Source organism: Triturus cristatus, chromosome 1_2, assembly GCF_964204655.1.
Source record: "Triturus cristatus chromosome 1_2, aTriCri1.1, whole genome shotgun sequence".
NCBI lineage: Eukaryota > Metazoa > Chordata > Amphibia > Caudata > Salamandridae > Triturus > Triturus cristatus.
Window position 1 is genome coordinate 38,314,994 of NC_140580.1, and position 20,317 is coordinate 38,335,310.

Genomic DNA, 20,317 nt, shown 5'->3' on the forward strand with positions numbered 1-20,317 from the left:
TAGCCATCCCCCATTCTGCTGTGCCTCTCCAATGCTGCTGGGTGTCTGAGCTTTGTTACTGCATCGGAGTCTGTTACACCCGACCTCAACAGCATCGGAGTCAAGAAGGGAGGTGGGTGGAAGCTGTGCAGGCTTTAGGGTGGTGCGACCGGTGCCCGGTTAAAATTACGGACAAATGGCGTCTGTTAAAGAATCCTTCACGGACAACGGACAGACGGCCGAAATTACGGACTGTACTGCGATCTCTTGGGCCCGTGATGGCTGGCTCTTAGTCTCCTCTCCAGACACATGTTTAAGTCCCTTTAAGAAATTTGGTGCACCCCGGGAGATTAACACGGCTGAAATCTATCCTCCATGACCTCTGCAGACGACAACAACCTGCCTGCAGGGTCTGAGACCGCGGATCTCTTCTAACACTCAAGATGTCCCCCCTGAGAAGTGTGCTGCAGACTGTCTTGGCACGCTTTAGGCCCCTGAGAATCGCCGGCAGTCTGACGGACTTTATCAGACTCTGAGACTTGCCTAGCTCCCTAATGCGTTGTTCTTATGCTGGTCTATCCCAGATAGCACTATGGGCAAAATAGATAAAACAAAACCGAAACTGAACTTTGAGCAGAGGAAGTCGAGACTAAGAGACCCGACCCCGTCCCGGGACCAGGATGCACTCTCGGAGGCCCTGGACCCGGAGGAAGCAGAGCTCAAAACCATGCTGGCGGTGATGCAGAAGAGTCTTCAGAAAAACCTGTCCACAATTTATAGTAAGATTGACTCCTTAGCTATCCGTATGGTCCACATGACAGAGCGCCTGGGAAAACACGCGGAGAGGTTGTACATGGCCGAGCGTCGGGTCACGGAGGTTGAAGAGGTGCAGACAGAAATGGACACCGACCAAAAACAGATGGGAAGGGCTACTGCAGTCTCTACAGGATGAAGCTGCAATATTCGCATCACAGGTCTTCCGGAGTCCACCAATGTGGGTAACATGGAGCTGTTTGTCAAGGAGCTGCTAGTGACATTGCTCGGTAGAGAAAAGTTCTCCTCAATGTTTGTGGTTGAACGAGCGCACCGCTCTCTGGGACCGAGACCGCCGCCGGGAGCTCCCCCGAGGCCGATCATCGCCAAGCTGCTCAATTACAGAGATAGAGATGCAGCTTTATTCTACGGAACTTAGAAATGTTATTTTTCTACTGTTGTGGTGGGTCGTGGGGGAATTATTCCGTGCGTGCACAATTGGCACGCCGTGGGTGGGGGGGAAGGTACAGAGACCAAAGTCATTTGTTTCAAAATAGGTCGAAATAGTTGACTTGATACAAAGCACCTTAGTGTTTAGGCACGAAGTCTCACATGGTTACACAGAGGCAGCTCCGTGCAACGCAACTCGATTTTGACTAATTTCCTAGATGCACTCTCAAACTCATAAGATACATTTTTTAACTTGGAATGTCTGGGGTCTTAATGACCATAGGAAAATGCGGAAAGTTCTGGCTTCTCTCACAAGACGTGGTATCGATATAGCTCTCCTGCAGGAGTCACATTTGCCTCTACACAGTACACTGTTGCAGCACAGAGGATTGAGGGGTAACATTCACGCCGCAGGGTTCACATCTCATGCCTGGGGAGTGCTAACGTGGGTGAACCCCAGATCGGACCTTCACTTTGAAGCACTGGAGACGGACCCCGAGGAACGATTCACGGTATCGTGATGTAGTGGGAGGGGGTTTGGACTGATTCTAGTCAACATCTATGGCCCTAACTACGATAATCCCACCTTTTTTGGAAAGTTGTTAGATAGAATGAGTCTCTACGGCACGCATCCCCAACTCTGGGGGGGGTGATTTTAATTGTGTACTAGATACCAACTTAGACAGGTCAGGAGGCCTGCCTAGACCCCCCACTGCCACCGCTAGATCCATTATGACTGCTTTCACCCAACTAGATTTATGCGATGTATGGCATACACGCTCACAGGGTCCGGGTGGCTTCACACACTATTCAGCATATCATAACCTCTACACTAGGATTGACTATTTGTTTATTGCAAGAGATTTGTTTACACAGATTCGTGACTGCGTGGGTCTACTTCGCATACTCTCGGATCACACCCCAATACAGTTGGACATGGACACCACACGGACATTGATACCTCCTTTTACTTGGCGCTTCCCCCCGTATTCTTTACTCGACCTCGCTTTTAAAGCGGAACTTGCTGAGGCCATTGAGACTTTTTTTAGACTACTACCAGGTCGTTTGACTCTTTTGCCACAGTGTGGGTCACCTTTAAGGTGTACATCCATGGGATTGCCATGGCTAAGAACTCCGGAGTTCTCCGCACCCTTCGTGAGCGCCTTTCGGATTTAGAGGCCACTTTAGCAACCCTAGAGCAGCAACTACTAACAGGGGCAGACAACAGTATTACACAAGAACTGCACCGTACACTGGAGGAGTTTCCCTCTACAGCAGACGCTGAACTAAAACACTTGGGCAAATATGCGACCGCTCGCATATATGGGGAGGGAGACCGCCCGGGGTCGGTTCTGGCTTCACTGCTTAAAACCTGGAGGGAGAAGTCTAATGTGACAGCCCTTCATGATGCGGAGGGGGAGCCCCTAACTGACCCACTCGATATAGCCAATAGATTTAAGCAAAATTACATATCACTATATAGCTCTGAGGGCGGGAGTGATGATGCAGCTATTTTAGACTACCTCACTCATATTAAACCGACTTGGCTGTTGAATGGACACAGGGAATACCTGATGTGCCCACTAGAATTAGAAGAAATAACTTCAGCCTTAGTTGGGATGAAATCCAATAGCGCCCCTGGAGTGGATGGTCTCAATGTCTCCTTTTACAGAGTTCAGGGACCTATTGGTCCCACACCTACAGACACTGTTTGAGGAAATCATTGAAGCAGGGGAAATGCCTCCTTCAATGAGGAAGCGCTAATTGTTACCATACTCAAACCGGAGAAACCTCTGACCGCCTGTGCCTCTTACCATCCACTGTCACTCCGCAATATGGATACCAAAATGTATGCAAAGGTCTTAGCGACCAGATTGTCTCCCCTTGTGTCGCTGTTGATATCACCAGAGCAACCCGGCTTTGTCCCTGGTAGAAACCTCACTTATAACTTGAGAACTGTGTTTGGGGCTATACAACACACCCAACGGGATACTCAGGCGGTGGAAGTCTTCCTTGACATGGGCATTTGACTCCGTGGAGTGGAGGTTCATGACACATGTGTTGACGAGAATGGAGCTTGTGTTTTCCTGCAAATGGTGGGAGTGCTTTATAACTCCCCTACAGCTGGAATTAAGATTGATGACTTGGTTACCGACCCTATCCGCATCACTAGAGGCACACATCAGGGGTGCCCACTCTCCCCATTGCTATACGCTCTGGTTGCTGAACCTCTCACCTGTGCACTGCGAGAATACCACAGCCATAGGGGTATACGATTTCCGAAATATCATCTGATTATATCCACATACGCAGATGATACATCACTATATGTTAGAGACCCTGACCAAAATCTCTCGACAGTACTGCGCGAAGTGATTCTCTTTGGGACCAGGTCTGGCCTCAAGGTGAATTGGAATAAATCGCTCATTTTCCTGCTGACTGCAGAGACGGCCCAGTTTACGCCGGAATACCCCCTATGCTGCATGACAGATCCAGTTAGATATTTAGGCATCAGAGTACTGATTCGGATGTGGTCTTCAAAGAAAATTATGGGACAGCGGTGTCCAAACTGGAAGATGACGTGGACAGATGGATACACTTACCCCTATCACTAGTCGGTAAAGTACCGATTATGAAAATGGTAGTCCTTCCATGGTTTTTATTCTTATTCACTAATATTCCCTTTGTGCTCCCGACGTCATTCTTTTGGTTATTGACAACCTTGATGGTGCAGTTAGCCTGGGCTGGAAAATACGCTCGAGTTAAGTGGGAGATTCTCACGCTCCCCTACAGCTTGGGTGGACTTGGAGCTGTGAATCTAGAACTGTTATATAGGGCTGCGCAAGGAGCCCTTTCGCGCCACTGGATGCACGGCCCCACGGATGCTCCGCATTTTCGTATTGAGAATGTGATGGCAGCCCCTACCTGTTAGAATCCGGGTTCTCTGGTTGGCACAGGTAGGTACTTGTGACAAGCAGGGAACCTTTCCTCTAGTCAGGGTAAGGGGTTACACTCCTAAAATAACCCCTGCTCACCCTCTAGGTAGCTTGGCGCGAGCAGACAAGGCTTATCTCAGAGCGTTATAGGTTAAGCATTTGTGAACACATACAGTAACCAAGTGACAACACTACAAATGGACACCACACAGGTTTTATATTAAAAATAAGGATTCTTTATATAGAGTTACCACAAGACCATTAAATGACAAAAATACACAATACTGTTACTTTAGATGGTAGAAATTTTGCTTAGTTCTCTTAAGTTCTTAAATGCGACACTTTAAGTCAATGTACCTTAGATGCGACACGCAGGGCAACGAAAGTGTTGCAACGATGCTGATGCGATGAAGTTTTTTGGTGCAAAGAAATAAAGACGTGAAGATCTTCCAGATGCGTTACGCTTCTCCGATGTTGCGAGAAGACATGACTCGATGCGCCGGCTGCAGCGGCGTCACCCTTTACGTGATGCGACGACAGCGGCCTTGGCAGCGGCACTCTTCTCCGACGTTTGCGAGATGCTTCCGCTCGATGCGATGCTGCAGCGGCGTCACCCCTTTACGCGATGCGACGACAGCAGCTCCGACGGCGGCACGCTTTTCCGTGGATGCGAGGCGCTTTTCTTGATGCGGTGCAATGTGTCAGCTACGATGGCTGCGATGGCGACACGCTTTTTCGGTGTTGCGAGACACTTCCGGAATGATGCGAGATGCTTCCGCTCGATGCGATGCTGCAGCGGCGACACCCTTTGCGAGATGCGACGACAGCAGCTCCGACGGCGGCACGCTTCTCCTTCTTGAGTCGCGCTTCCAGCTCCTTGCGACACGCAGTCCCTCAGAAGGCCCAACAACAGCAGCAGGCACTTTCAAAGAACTCTGGGAAGCTGGGGGGTGAAGTCCACTGGTCCTGGGACTTCGTTCAGGGAGCAAGCTCAGCACATGCCCTTGGAGATTTTTTAAGCACAAGTTGAAATAAAGTCTTTTGCAGTCTTTCTCCTCTCCTTTCAGCAGCAAGGCAACCACTGCAGGCCAATCCCCCAGGTCAGGGACAGTACTCCTCCTTACAGCTTTCCCGGTTCCTCCTCCTCAGGCAGAGGCTCTTCTTGTCAAGCAGGATCTAATTTCTTGGGAGCAGGGTCCCAATACTTATACCCCTAATTCCTTTGTTCCTCTGGGGTAGAGGGGCCTTTGCCCAGTCCAAACCAGTTCCTGAGCACTTTGTTTACATGACTCTGATTTTCTATTCAGGGTGCAGGGCAGAGACATCAGCCGCTCCACAGGAGGTGGAGCCAGCATTGTGATGGCAGAGCACAGCCCTATTCAGAGTCCAGGTGCACTCTTCCCACCCATCTGGATGTCAAGCTCTCTATTCACCACCAGGCAACCTAGCCCTGCCCCTCTGGGTTTCCCCAGCCCTGTCACTCACACAAACCAGACAGGCAGATACGCATCATAGCAGAGGCGGGCTGAAATGGTTAGGCAAGAAAATACCAACTTTCTAAAAGTGGTATTTGCAAACACAGAATATTAAAATAAACTTTACTAAAAGATGTATTTTATTATTCTGAGTTCAGGCATACTAAACTCGATTTTCTACCATGTTCCCTGGGTCTGTTAGGATCATAGGATGTAACAATTCTAACAGCCCATTCTGGCCTATGGGAACAGGTAGCCTTGCAATAGTGAAAAATGAAAATGGCTGTAATTCACTATTAGGACATGCCACACACATCAGGGCTTGTCCTACCTTATGCTTACAATGCACCCTGCCCTTGGGCCTACCATAGGGGTGACTAATATGAAGTTAAGGGAAGGTTTAAGGACTTGGAAGTGGGTGCACTTGCCCAGTCAGCATGACAGTACCAGACTGCATGCAGGTTCTGCAATGGCAGACCTTAGACACATCTTACCAGGCCGCTTCTGTGGGTGGCACAACCAGTGCTGCAAGCCCACCAGCAGCATTTATATTTACAAGCCCTGGGTACTCCTGGTGCACTTTACTGGGGTCTGACAGTAAACCAAATAAGCCAATCATGGAATCCAACCAACATATACATTTTAAATAGGGAGCACTTGCACTGTGGCACTGGTTGGCAGTGGCACAGTGCTCTGAGCAGCTAACACCAGCAAAACACATGAGGCACAGCGACAAAAAGTGGAAGGGAGACTCACGCCAAGGTGCCAGGTCTCACACTACCCCATTGCCAGCACTTCTGTTTAAAACTCCTGATCGTAGGACTGGTATCCTAGACTCTATTAATGAGACAACACACGCCTGGCATCACCTTCTGAAATTACAAGCGGACGCCATCCTCTACTCTCCTAAAAAACCGCTGGAGTGGTGCCACTGGTTGCCCCCATGCAGGGAAAAAGGGGTGAAAAGGGCCTTAAACACTATTAATATCCACACAATAGGAGAGATGCTTGTTGAGGGTAAAACGATATCATGGGAAGACACAGTACGGGAAGGTCAGACAGCTACTCCATTGACCCAATTTCACTTCCACAGTATGAGGCATTCACTGAGGGAGCTCCTGGGCAGCTGGTTGGATGAGCCACCAGAGGCTGCTCCGCCTACATATGTTATTAAGGCTGAATCGCCAGTACTAATTGTCTCAAGGATTTATAACATAGCACAGCGTTACTGAGCCAACCACTGCACTAAGGCTAGGTTGGCGTAGCAGGCAGAGCAGGGTCGAGTGATTGATGATACAACTTGGAAGTACTGCTGTGAGAGTACGAAACGCATTTTATTAAATGGGCGTCAGACTGATATATTTCAAATTTTTAAATAGGGTAAATTATACACCAGAGAGTCTCTGCAGGTACAGGTTGCATGACTCTGCAGCGTGCAAATGCTGTGGTGTGGACCCTGCCGATTTTTATCATCTGGCCTGGTTATGCCCTGGGATGGCAACCTTTTGGGCATTGATATTCAAGACGCTGGGGGAAGTCATGGACACCACACTTGAACCGGACCCTATGCTTGCTCTATTGGGTTACTCTAAACATTTGCCTAAGGGAATCAGATGACTGGTAGACATGGGACTCCTAGTAGCTAGGCGTAGGGTTGCAGACTGCTGGTCCCGGGGCCCGACCACCACTGCAACGGGCTGGACAAATGACATGATGTATGGCTGTACAAAGACAGAAAATTATAGCGAGTTAATACCACCCTGCAATCGGCCTGAAAACTTCTGGGGACTATACCAGGCCTACCTGGCTGCTAAGGCAAATGGCTCAAATAGTGCTGAATCCCTTGAAACATAGCACAGAACTGATTGCACGATATGTTCCCTACTGTTGGACTGGGAGTAGCGCCTTGACTAGTGGCCGCACTTAAGTGCCTCTGGACTAATACTGTGCACTAGGCAAATTCAACATTGAACTGAACTGTAAATGTTACTGATGCAAACTATAAGGTGATGATGCTGATACTGTATGCTATAAGATACTAGCATGGCCCTACTGTGTTAGACTTTGTGTACTGTGTATATGGCAGCAACTAAGATATGTCTCTGTTTTTGTTACCAATAAAAACCTCTTAAAAATAAAAAAAGAATTAAAAAAGTATTCGCTGTCTCACCCATACCCTCTCAGAACCTTCTTTTTCTTGATCTAACCTTGAATTGTCTTGATTCACATATAGCACACCACATGGCACCACGAGGCAGCCCACTATGAGGCTATAATGTATTCAACAACATTGTATGACCACAATAGGTAGGAGTTTTCAGATATCAAACATGCTAATTTGCATAATAATACCCTCAAAATAAATGACATCACAAGAGCTTTGACATGGCGATGAGATCACAGCAAATGACCACACAACACATTACGTGGATAGTGTTGTTTTTGATTCAATGAACATCACTAGGAGATGTGAGAGACAGGATAAACGCATAGAGATATTTCATTGTGCATAATAAAAAAATAGTAGCTGATGAGAACTGCATGCTTCATCCAATTTGATTTTTATTTGCTAACATTGTTAATTTACCAGCCTTAACCTTGTCAATTACCAGTAGTGGTTCTACTCGTCACATGTGGGCCCCTGAGTGCCCCCTTTCCAGTCTTTTCACTACTCTCAAACTCTACATAGTCTTCAGCTTCACCCTTCTTCACATGAGTACAGTAGCTTTATTGTACTTGAATCTGCCAATAAAAGGAAACAGAAAGAAGTAAACAGAAATGGATAGAAAGAAGAAGTAAGTGAAAGAGTACATAGGGTGAGAAAGGGAGAATAGGGCAGAGGAGACAAGAGGAGAAAGAGAGAGAAGTAATTGAAGCAAGCATAGGGGCAAATGGAAGTAAGATCAACGATTTCTCTTAGATCTTATCCTCCTCACCCCTCGCTTTTTCTTCTCCCTTGTTCTTACTATATTTTCTCTTCTCATTCTTATTTCCATCTTTCCCTGTCCTCTCCTCTCCCTTTCCCCATCTCATTTTACATGATCACCTCAGGTTTCTCACTTAATTCGGACCATGCTTAATGCTCTCTCATCTACCCTTTCTGTCTCTCCGAAGACTCCGTTATCTCAAATTCAAATTGCACTGTGAGCTTTAAGACACAAAATCCCTTGTTCACTCCCCATCCTTTGTATCTGCTCATTCATTCACTTGCTCACCCAGAACATGCGTACTCTCACAGCATTCTTGCAGTCGCTTACTAGTTCAGTCATAAGTTCACTCAGTCACACATAGCATGCACTTACAGTGGTATTTCAAATCTGCAAAGTGTTACCACAACTTCTTTGGTTCTCATTGCAAGTTAAGAGATAAATTCTGATCACTGTGAAAACATGTATTTTCACAGGGATCGGAATAACGAATTGTGCGAGAACACCTTCGCAGTTTTCACCTGATAAACTCTGGCATGTCACACTTGCCAAACTTTATCAAGGCAAAAATTCCCTGAACAAAGCAAAACATGTCATTCAAACGATTATGCAAGTTATGCCCCATTTTCCTTGTTACTTTATTAGTCAAGCCCTCCAACAATCATAGGATCTCTGAGGCTCTCACAAATAAATAAGATAAAGCAATGGTCTGTGCTACATATTGAGCTACATATTGAGCCACCATTAGTTTTAAGCATTATATAAATAGGTGACTGCATTTAAACATTTTTTTTTAACAATTTGGACTTTTTACTGAGATCACTAAACATGCACTTTTATAATTCAGATTGCATCGGATTAACCTTGTTTGGCATTTACTTTCCACGGGCATTATGACTTTAATAAGCAGCTGAAAAGCTGAGAGAGGCTGTCATTCATTCGCCATGGACTGTTGCTCTTTTTTATCCAGTTGTCCTCCTTTCTGGCAAAGAAGACGTTTTTAAAAAGTATGATAACCAGCCAGGTAATGAAAGCGCTGGCTAAATTAATGAGGGGGCCCTTCCAAGGTGGTATTCTGGGCCAGAGCCCACTTTGCCCCTACCTTAAAAGGTCTCGGGAATAAGTGACTTATTCACCAATAGAATCACAGCTTTATCGAAAATGCTGATGTATCTAATAGTAATTGTGAGTGCCTGTTATTGTTGCATAGGTGTTCTACATAGGCCACACCTTCTTGTAAGCCAAGGGATTTATTGTCAATGTTTCCTCCCCATTGGTACCTACGGCGTCTCATCAGGACAAGTCATCTGACTATGATTGACACTGCAGGTTATTCGGAGTACACAGCTGATCTCGCTCTAAGTGAAATCGTTCATATCCTAATGAACCAGCACATCAGGCTTCCTTTCCAACAACTCGCTCGCTATATATATATTATATAATAATAAAAATGAACCAGCTTCATCACTTGGTTTCTCATTTCCATGCAAAGACGCGCTTTCAACCTTCACTGCTGCATCTCGTGATATCTGACCTTGAACAGTAAAACAAAGATTATCTGAGCAATCAGTCATTTATACATTAACTATTAATGGCACAGACGGAAAGGCACAAAGGAACAGCACTAGAGAGGTAGAACTACCAGAGGGAACCGAAGATCACAATGTTAAGACATTTCTAGAATTGACACAAAAGATTCTTAGTCAAATGTAAATTATCCTCTTGTTTTAACAATACATAATCCACAAATAGCCAGCAGTAATAATAGCGGCACCACAGAACACAGGACTTGAGAGCTGGATACAGTGGTGAGAAAAAGTTGCCAGCTGTAGTCCCTGAACAAATGATCCCTTTCATAGGGTTTATACAGAAAATAAGCTGCTAAATTAGTATCTGTATGTGCAGTGCACTATCCAAGGGTCTGGATATGTTCTCAACTGTGGCACTATTCCACTAAGTATGCTCATAAGATTATGCACAAATAACATCCATCTTTGAATGCTTTAATAGTGGTAATTTAGATCTCAACAGGCAGTCCATGAGCCTGCTGGAGATTGATAGGCGTCCTTCTGGTATGGTGATGCAGAAGATAGTAGCAACACATCCCAGATGATCTATAGATTGCATCCGTGGTAGCGAGCTACTACCAGTGGAAAGGGAGCCAGTGGGTGAGAACAGCTATGTTGCCCCCCTGTGGGTGTCTGAGGCCTGAGCCAAAGAGGAAAGGAAGGGGTAAGAGATGAGTACCATCGCAGTGGAAGCATCAGTGGATGAGGGCTTACCTTCTCTGACTGGACAGGACATGAAGACAGGAGCTATGACATTTGTCCTGAAGGTGCTGTCTGCACTATCACAGACATAGTTGACAGGAGCCCTGGATCAGGCAAACCTCTTCATGACATAGAGTGTGTCACACATGCTATGGGCTGTCTTTCCACACTGGAAGTCCAACACTTGAAGTACAGACCCTGACCTGAATTTGAGTCTCATGGAGTCACCCCTGAGACGGTGAAAGGAGAGTGTCTGCAGCCTGAGGTCGTAACCTTTGCTCTGAGAGCATAGGAGGTCTCAGTTGCCTCAGGGAGGTTCCTTAGCCAGTGGCTTGAGAGCAGGAGAGTTTGCCCAGGAAAAGGAATTTCAGGAGTTGCTTGCATTGCCCTCCCAGGAAAAGTTGAGGGACCCTTGTGTGACCACAGGGGTAGCAGGTGAGAAGGGAGTCTTAGGCCCTGTACCTCAATCTGACGTACAAGGCTTGACACTGGAACATGTGGTTCCCCCAGAGCTTAGTGTGCTGAAAGAGCCTGGACTGTGTCCAGTGAAGCCCCAGATGCCCATGGGTGACTCTGTGTCAACCCACACTTTGGAAGGTAGGCCTTCCAAAGGCATTAGATTTAAGCATTGACCTGTGAGTGAATGGCCAATGATCTAGTCCAGTACACTGATAGTTACAGATGTATGTAATTCTTAGGTGTCTTGTGGGCAGAACTTTAGAACGGGGACAGTAATCTGACACAGGAGGCATAATGGGCAAAATCTCCTTGTGAGTGGTACTGTTTCAATACTTGGATGCATGTAGGAATAGGCTAGGGTTAGTCCTCTCACATGAGGGTGCTAAAGTTGAGGCGAAGGGTTCTCCATTAAAAGGGATAGTGGCTTTGGCAGATCTTGACAGAGCAGTACTGGTAGTTTTAGTGGGGCATAGAACAGACAAGAGTCGCTGTAGAGACAATGAATTGCTCTTGACTGGAGGGGCAAGTGCAGCAAATTCGCCTTTTCTCCTTTGTCATCCCATATTTAGAATTTGTTTCTGCACCCTATATTTCTTGGCAATGGGAATCTGTGAACTGTGACAATGGTATTCAGTGCTGCAGTGTGTGAGTTAGGACCCTAAAATGGTATTGGTGAAATTGGTTTCACCCAATTGGTCTATTTAACTTGTTTGTAAGGCCATATTAGATGTTGTGTGTGCTGCTGTGTGTATTTACACAGCCCACAAATATGTGTGGCTACAAGGAGCACCACTGTGCTTTGGCTGAACTGCAGTTTACTAGCACTGCAGTAACATGTGGCAAGGAAAAGTGTCCAGCATGTAGGGAAACCTATTTATATATATTAACAAGTCACCTCTGAAGTCTGCTTTGTTAGCCCACAAGGCAGAGTGCCTTAAAAAAAAATGGGCACTATATATTTAAAAAGTGTGCCCTTACAGTGACTGATGGGCTGAAAGCTATTTCACTGTATCGAGTCAAATATATTTTCCATTGAACCGGCCTATGTGTGATTAAATTCTAAATCTACAGCTAGGAAACTGCCAGAGAGTCATTTTAATTTATATCTTACTTAATTTTCAAAATCTGATTTATCGATTGCAATCTAATTTTTATAACCTGAGTGTAAAAGGTACTTTAGAAAAATGTACTTTAGGCTGCCTGAGCCAGAACTGACTTGAAAACAGTTCTGCTACTTATCACACCTGCTGTGTTTGAATACCTGGTTAGAAGACAGTTACCTGCCTCTGTGATCAGGAAAGACAGCCACCACCTCTTAAGAGCATTCCTGGACCTGGAATCACTCCACCTGTGGAAAAGGGTCCTGCATGAAGAAAGAAGACTCCTGCTTAAAGAAGACTCACTCAAGGACTCCTGACTTTAGGGACTGAAACTGCTCTTCAAGTGTCACATGCTTCACTTCCTCTTTGCCTGGATCAGGAACACAAAAAGCAAAAGAACTCCTGACTCCAAGAGGGCCCAACTGACCACAGATGATTGGAACCTGCGTAAACTACGACTCTGGCGTAGTTCTACAAGGTGTGCTTTCCCACCCACAGGTGACATGGGTAAACTTGGATCAATAACCAATGATGAATGTGAAAAATGTGTTATTGTTGCCCTGCAGAACACTACTCAATGTGTTATTGAAAAAGAGGTATTGTTTTGGGTTACTAACAATCCCTATGAAGGGATCAGGGGCACCTTGGTAACAGAAACAAACATTTTCCATTATTCACAGTATCATACACCCACTGAACTAAGAAGAATGAACAGCTTTAAGTAAAAAGTATTTATTACTATTGGAAACAAAGTGTTTCTCAGTACATCTAAAACAACTACACAGAACATTATAAAAACAGCACGTTATAAATAACAAGAATAAAATGAATATTTCTAACAGGGTTAAAATGTCATCTAGAATCTAACACCTTAGAGTTTACTTCTATGTGCTACGCTAAGAGAGCTTGGAAGGCAAAGCAACTTACAGTTTAGAGTTTCTTAGGGAGAAAAGATGCTCCACATACCTTGTTGACAGCAAAAGCTGTCTATATCAGCGGAAGCATGAAGACAGTGTTCCCTGCAATGGGCAAACACACAGTGCAGTCTTCCTTCAAGATTCAGCTTCATCAGCTTCTGGCAAGTACTAGCATCTGTGAAGTAGGAAGTGTGCTGCCAGTGGGTGAGACTGTTTCTGACAGAATCTTGTGTGATAATCTGGGTAAAGGACCTCTCCTGACAAGTGGTAAAGTGGCAGTCCTTACATACTAAATCTTATCAGAAATTAGAATTTCTGACATGAGTTTAAGAAATGCCTGACATAGATTATGTGCATCAAGGTGTGCGTCTCAGAGGTTTCCTTATGAACATATAAGGTAGAAGGACGTGAATTCAGACTGCATGATTTCTATTTTCTTCTTATTTAACCTTGACATGGTAAAAAGTAGACATTTGACCCAGACAAATGTTGCATGCAGTGTTATATCTATGTCATGAGTTGAATGACATGACACTTTCATAGTTCTAAGAAAGATAAGGTCAGCCGACATCTGCGGCAAATGGCAGACCTGACAAGGAAGCTGCATGAATCGGGAAAGATGGCAACTACCATTGTCTAAGAGAAAATGGTGATCTCCATTATCTGAGATGGAGTCAGGCCCTAGATAAAATGGAGTTGGATCTTAGGGGCTTTAAGTCAGGTCAGACTCTTGGTGCTTACTAGCCTGCCCTGAGGATCTAGGGGCTGAAGGACTTACCAGACTAACCTTTACCAGCAGTTGGGAAAAAGTGGGAGGTAGTAATTTTTTTGACCACTGGTGGACATGCACACTGTTCCGAGGCTTGCCAAGGAAAGTCACACCAAAGGTGGGCAAGAAAACCAGATTCATTCAGCTGAGCTTTTTGCCACAGTAATAATAGGTTTAGCGGGGTCATCGCAGAAAACGTATCATGCCTAATGAAGCCTTTTCCAGCCGCATCTTCCAGCCTTGCCCTGCTGGAGGATTTGGATTCCCAAAAAATTATCACATCTGAATGTAAATCATTGGAATGGAAAACGGGCTGCATTTCAAAAATAAAAATGTCGAGTTTTATTTTCATTTTTTTTTCAGTGGGCAGTGGTTCCTGTGAAAAAATGCTGGTGCACCCATTCACAAAGGGGAAGGGGTCTCTTAGCTTGTTTGCAAAAGGCTTACCGCCAATTTAAAATTGGTGGTAATCTGCAAATGTTTTACGACCACATTCCTTGTTGCAAAACATTCATACATAACAGTGCTACTGGCTATTAGGAAGGGACACCCTGTACACGCCCCTTTCTCATAGCGACTCGCAGACCCTATTTTGCGAGTCGGTAATAGGTTACCAAGTCGCAAAATAGGGTTAATACATAGGAAAATTATTTTACCAGTCATAAACAGTCCATCGGGCCATTTGCAACTTGTAAAATGTGTCAAACTACTGGCCCGAAGCCATTAGGGGTTATCCCTTTTCAACATGGAGTCTGGATGAAGACCCAAATTGAAAAATGGTCTCCTAACTTGAAGTATGTGCAGTGTCAGGTGCCTCTGTTGAGGCTGAGAATGGCCTGTGCTTTCTCTGACTCCGGCAATGCAACATCATTCTGACCTGGACCCCTCCCTGAGCAGAAAAAGCTTCAACAGCAGGCCTTACCTCATTGATGGTTTCCTCAGAAGCAGACCAAGCTCTGTTAATGGGCTACTTTCTACCCTCCTTTCCTTAGTGACTGTTGTGGCTGCACAAATATTCCATGAAGTGGAAACGAAGTGCCACCCAATAAACACTGTTGTAACCTCAGAGAGTGCCCACCATAAACATCACTGTGATAGAACACACACTACACCAATTAGGGAACTAGTGGAGCCCCACAGAGGTCAAATAACAACCTCTCTCCGTAACAATTGAAGTTACACTGTTGTGAAACAATGTGTAAGGTATTCCATTTCTTAAGCTAAGTTTGAGTCAGGGACCTTAAGTCAGCAATGAGAGGAGGAGGCAGTAAGTGTTGCTGACCTCACCCCACTCTCTGACAAAGCGTCACTAATTGGCACTTGGTCCTGGGCACGTCAGGGCTTAAAACTGAAGTGCCCAGGTCCGAGGCTATCAGAGACACTCCCCCTCATCATAAGGGGAGGACCTCACATTCTTTTGCTAGTCTGAGGAGGTCACCCTCCAAGGCTGTGACATCTTCAGCCCAGCAAAGTTCGGCTCAGGCAGCCATGCACCTGCAGCGCATGTACAGTGCATGGCTGCCTGACCTGAACATGAAAAGTGTCTGTCAGGATGACCTTTGCACAGCCTAACACTCTTCATGGGTGCCAAAAGCGGGGGTCTTCACCCTTAGGGACAGGCTGGAAGGAGGTTTGATACATTTTTGTAAAACAGGTGTGTTTAAGTTGTGTTGTTTGTGAAAGTGAATGCAGACATGGCTATGCTTGAGGTTCATTAGTAGTAATAAAGGAGACAAAGGTGTCTATTTACTAAGATTTTATGCCATATTTGCATCACAAAAGTGACACAAATTGACGTAATTTTTTTTAACCTTTTTACTTTACAGCGCTAAACTTGTTTAGCACTGAAAATCACTTGAAAGTAACGTGCTGCTTTGCATTACTTAGCACTAACGGGGTATACCATGGGTGGTACATGGGTGTTCCCATGCAACCAGCAAAGCTTTATGACGCTAAGCCTTATTTACTTAAAAAAGTAGACAGGGTGTAGCTTAAAAAAATAGCGCCCCTTTCAAGTAGGCACTATGAAGGAGAATTGCATTTGCTTCTTCTTTTTCCGACTTTGTATATATGCTGCACTGTGCAGCACACATACAAAGTGGGAAAAAGTTTAAAGTTAGTCTGAGTATAGTATTTCGTCCTGGAAGGCTATCCTTATAGTACAAAACCTATGGTAGACTCACGCAGACACCCTTGCACTATGGTGCAAAGTAGGGGGGGTACATGGCAGCTAATTTTAGTGCTGGTGCAAGGGAGAGGGGAGGAAAGTGTCATATTTCTGTAAATATTGCGCTCTCCTGCTCTCTTCTTCTTGTGCTTTTTTACCTGCTGCACTGCGTTGCATGAGATCGTAGTAAATCTGCCCCAAAGATCCTTCTATGTTTATAGCCTTTCTACTCACGGCCATGCCTGAACCATCAGATATTCCATCTTCCGAGCTCCCCATTATTGTGCTGCTCCTCTTCCATGTCTCCTGTTTCCTGTTATACCCCGCCCTGCTTCTAGACTGCCCCAGCTGGTGGGCGTATCTCAGAATTGACCTGCATGCTTCTAACCAGCTGCGCTGGTTCAGGCACATTAAAATTACTCAGTTCCACAAGAGACACAAAGTAATATTTGTCTTCTCTCTTTGTATTGGTACTGAGGAACAGTTGCGGCAGGCAGGGCTCGCAAGGGTGGGAGGGTGTGCGCAGTGGGTTGCGTGGGGGTGTCACAAATGAGGGAGTGAGACATAAAAATAAAATACAAATCACTTACCTTGCCGCCGCCGGGTCCCACGTCTCTGCTTCTGCTCTCCTGCTTCCGACTTCAAGAATAGGAAGCAGGCAGTCAGGCTCCCTCCCCTAAGCCAATCACAATGCTGCAATGCAGCACTGTGATTGGTCTGAGTGCTGTGACACAGCGTCCAGCCAGGGTCTGGAGGGGTGGGTATGTTCACCATGCAGGCTGTAATGCAGCCTGCAATGGAGAAGAAGAAAGTGCGCATGACTGGGTTGGGCGGCCATAGAGGGCCGACCAAACAGTCATTGCGCACTTAGGAGTGGGCAAACCAATCCTCCCCTGCTCTGCTCCGAAAGAAGAGCGACCTCGCCAATCCGCTTGCCTGCAAAGGAAACATAAAATGGTAATAACTTTCAGTTGTTACCATTTTATGTTTTTGCTTCTCGCACTTTGAGAAAGCAGTGGTGCGACGCTTTTCCGCCATAGCGGAGGAGCGCCCCTGCCAAAGAAGTTCAAAATGTTTTGGCTTACGTATTGAATATTACTAGAAATTGTCATACTGTGTCAAATCAGAAGTAATTTCAACTCAACAGACCTCGTGTTTCCTTCCTTTTATACTAACTGTGTATATTCAGTTGTGTACAAACCATGAGTCCATTCCGTGCTGCTGTTTTTTAAATGGATTTGAAACCTCTTATTTGGCTTCCTAAAGCCTGTGTCTTTTATGGCCTTCAGATTGTATGCAGAATTTTATAAACATAAAAATATCTAGAGGAAACTATTGAGCAACACGTCACTTCTTTTACAGAAAGCGAACAGTAACTTTCTATGTAGTCCAGAAGAATTGGAAATCCTGTTTGATGGGCTTGATAATGACAGAAAAGGATATCTCACCACCGAGGAATTTACCACTGGGCTAAGTATGAACACTTTGCTATCCTGCATTTGTAATGTATGGGTAAAGTGCCTACACGTCTACAGACATACTGTAGGCACTTCAGTCCATTCATTCATTTCTGACTGTAATGTGATCCACCATAATACAGACTCCAGAATATCGTGCTATCAGAATATTGAGGACCGAAATATCAATAAATCAAGTACAAATAAATAAGGATAGGTTTAATTTACTTACCTACGCATGCATGTACCATAACGATCTATATATCTTCAAGCTACGTAGATGTGGAGTTACGAATAGTAAATCTTGAAAACCTACAAATACTATCACGTGACAGTCAAGCAGCATTTAATAAGAAGCAAACAATCTGAAATTAATCTACAGATCATCTCAGGTAGCCTCCCAGGGGAAAGGCACATGCCTAAAAAGGCTCTATTTGCTTTTTCTGGTGTTAATAGAAAAAGGCTTTATAGATCCCGTTGCTTAGTCATATGCCAAATCCATAATGCACCATAGCAGTGCAGCAAGTGCAATGCACACATCTCAACTGGTTTTGCTGCACACATTTACATGACATACAAAAGTATTTTTTATTCCTAAATTATTCACTTCTATGAAGCCCGCCGGGACATCGTTATCTTCCAAAGTATTCCATTTTATTACAACAACAAAAAACTGAACCATAAGATATGTCTCAGTATTCCGACATACCAAGACTAATGCATGGAAATAAATTGAGTTTTAATCTGTTTATAATGAACCTCACCTATAAAGACTTCACTTCTCTTCTCTTCTCTTCTCTTCTCTTCTCTTCTCTTCTCTTCTCTTCTCTTCTCTTCTCTTCTCTTCTCTTCTCTTCTCTTCTCTTCTCTTCCCCCAATATGTATATCTCCTAGCAGCATCAATATTATCTCTAACATCTTTCCAGAATATGCACTCATCTTCCTGCAATGTATCTCCCATTTTCCCTAAAGGCATCCTCCCCTTAGAGCTGCCTGTATGCCAAAGCAGGAGTTTGTTGTTGAAAAATAAAAAGCGAGTGACCCTCACACTACCCGAATTTTCTACCACGGTGAGGGGGTAATTTTCCTTTTTTGTTTTGCTTTACCTCACTGTCAGGAAATACTTGGTGGTGACGGATATTAAAATAAAGCTATATGACTGTCCATTCTAAATAGGGCAGCCGGTCGCATAGCTTACCTCTGACAGTCTCTACTCCGACAGGCTGTCTGAAGAGGTTTTACAGCAATGGAGTAAATTTTACTCTGTCGGCATAAAAATAGCAGTCCGCCCAATGAAAAATCGAGTCGGTGGTCCTTGAGTTTGACAGACATGGAACTCTATTGCCGATGGAGTACAATGTCTAACAAACTCTAAATCAGGCTCAGGGGTCCACCTAGTGCTAATCAGTACTGACCATGCTCCTCATGGGAGCAGTCTATCCCGAATCTTGGTAATCTAACCCATTCACCCTGTGGTCCCCTGCTTTTTTAGTTCGAAAATTTGATATGCACACCACCTGAATCTTACTAACTAAACTGCGCCACTGATGACACACTCATGATGCCTATGTGGAAATGTCCCAACTGATGAGTAGATGACTTGTCAGCTACCCATTTATTTGTATCTCCCTGATACCCAGTTTGTAATTTGTAAAATATTAAAAGCCAAAACCCACATTTTTTCTTATGAGTCCACAACTGGTGCTGCCGAATGCTATGGTTGAAAAATTCCAAGGTTACCTGGTCTTGATTCCTCTTTTACAGTTTCCTTCAATCTCTGGCTGTTTCTCTCTCACGTTCTCTTCCTCCTTCATTGTGGTTTTCTGCCTTACTTTCTCTTGGTGGTCTCAATCAAAGTCTTCTAATGGAAAATAAATCCTGGTTCCAAAAATGAGTGCCTGTGTGCTACACATCCCAAGCTTTCCCCTAACCCTTCCCTACTCTTCCCTAAACCACTCCCACATAGTTGGAAATAGTACAATTTTCCAGCCACCCCCGTCCCTCCCATATTTACAACTAATAACTTATATCTGCGGAGATCTCTGCAGTTGGAATGGAGATCTGTGCACATAAAAGACAGGAGATGCTGAGGTATAGATCTCTGGACGTGGGTTAGTGAATCACATTTTGTAGTATGCTAGTAGCATTATTCTAGTACTAATAGTATACTGCAAAATGCAGTTTGAGAACAGGCCCTATAGTTTTTGAGTCATTTTGGTTATATTAAAAGTATTTTACTTTCAGATTGTGGATAGGAGAGACAATATTGTGCCTGTGTTGAAGGTTCTCTGATTTACATACTTTGCAGTATGTGGGTGCAAGTTGTGGAGGGATTCAATTCAAGCAACAGTAAATTAGTTCATTGTATAGGGGCGGAAGGGTGGGTTGCAAAGGGTCAGAATGGGAGCGAAAAAAAGAGCAGAAGCCACGTGCCCTCAATATCTTTTCTCCTCCTTGACCAATATGTATGACATTTTTTAAGATCAAGTTTACATTAGTAATTTTTTTTTTTACAATATTTGCATATTTCTCGAACTGAGACAATTTTCTAAACAACCTTAAATGCCTTTTCTGTGAACTAAAAGACTGAGCCAAACCATAAATATACAGCCAATATCACATACCCCATTATTAAATGTATCCCAAAAACATGTTATT

The 20,317-nt window shown here is 44.6% G+C and overlaps 1 protein-coding gene across 8 annotated transcripts in view; it reads left to right on the forward strand.

Moving 5' to 3' along the window:
• The window catches only part of RAB44 (RAB44, member RAS oncogene family), a 710,497-nt gene that overhangs the window by 185,965 nt on the left and 504,215 nt on the right, over window positions 1-20,317 (forward strand). For 7 of the 8 annotated variants that reach the window (XM_085600504.1, XM_085600485.1, XM_085600530.1 and 4 more), the window contains one exon: window positions 17,565-17,676. The exons of the other annotated variant lie outside the window; for it this stretch is intronic. In XM_085600504.1, the coding sequence (XP_085456630.1) occupies window positions 17,565-17,676 (112 nt within the window). The remainder of the gene's footprint in view (window positions 1-17,564; window positions 17,677-20,317) is intronic. 8 annotated transcript variants of the gene reach the window in all.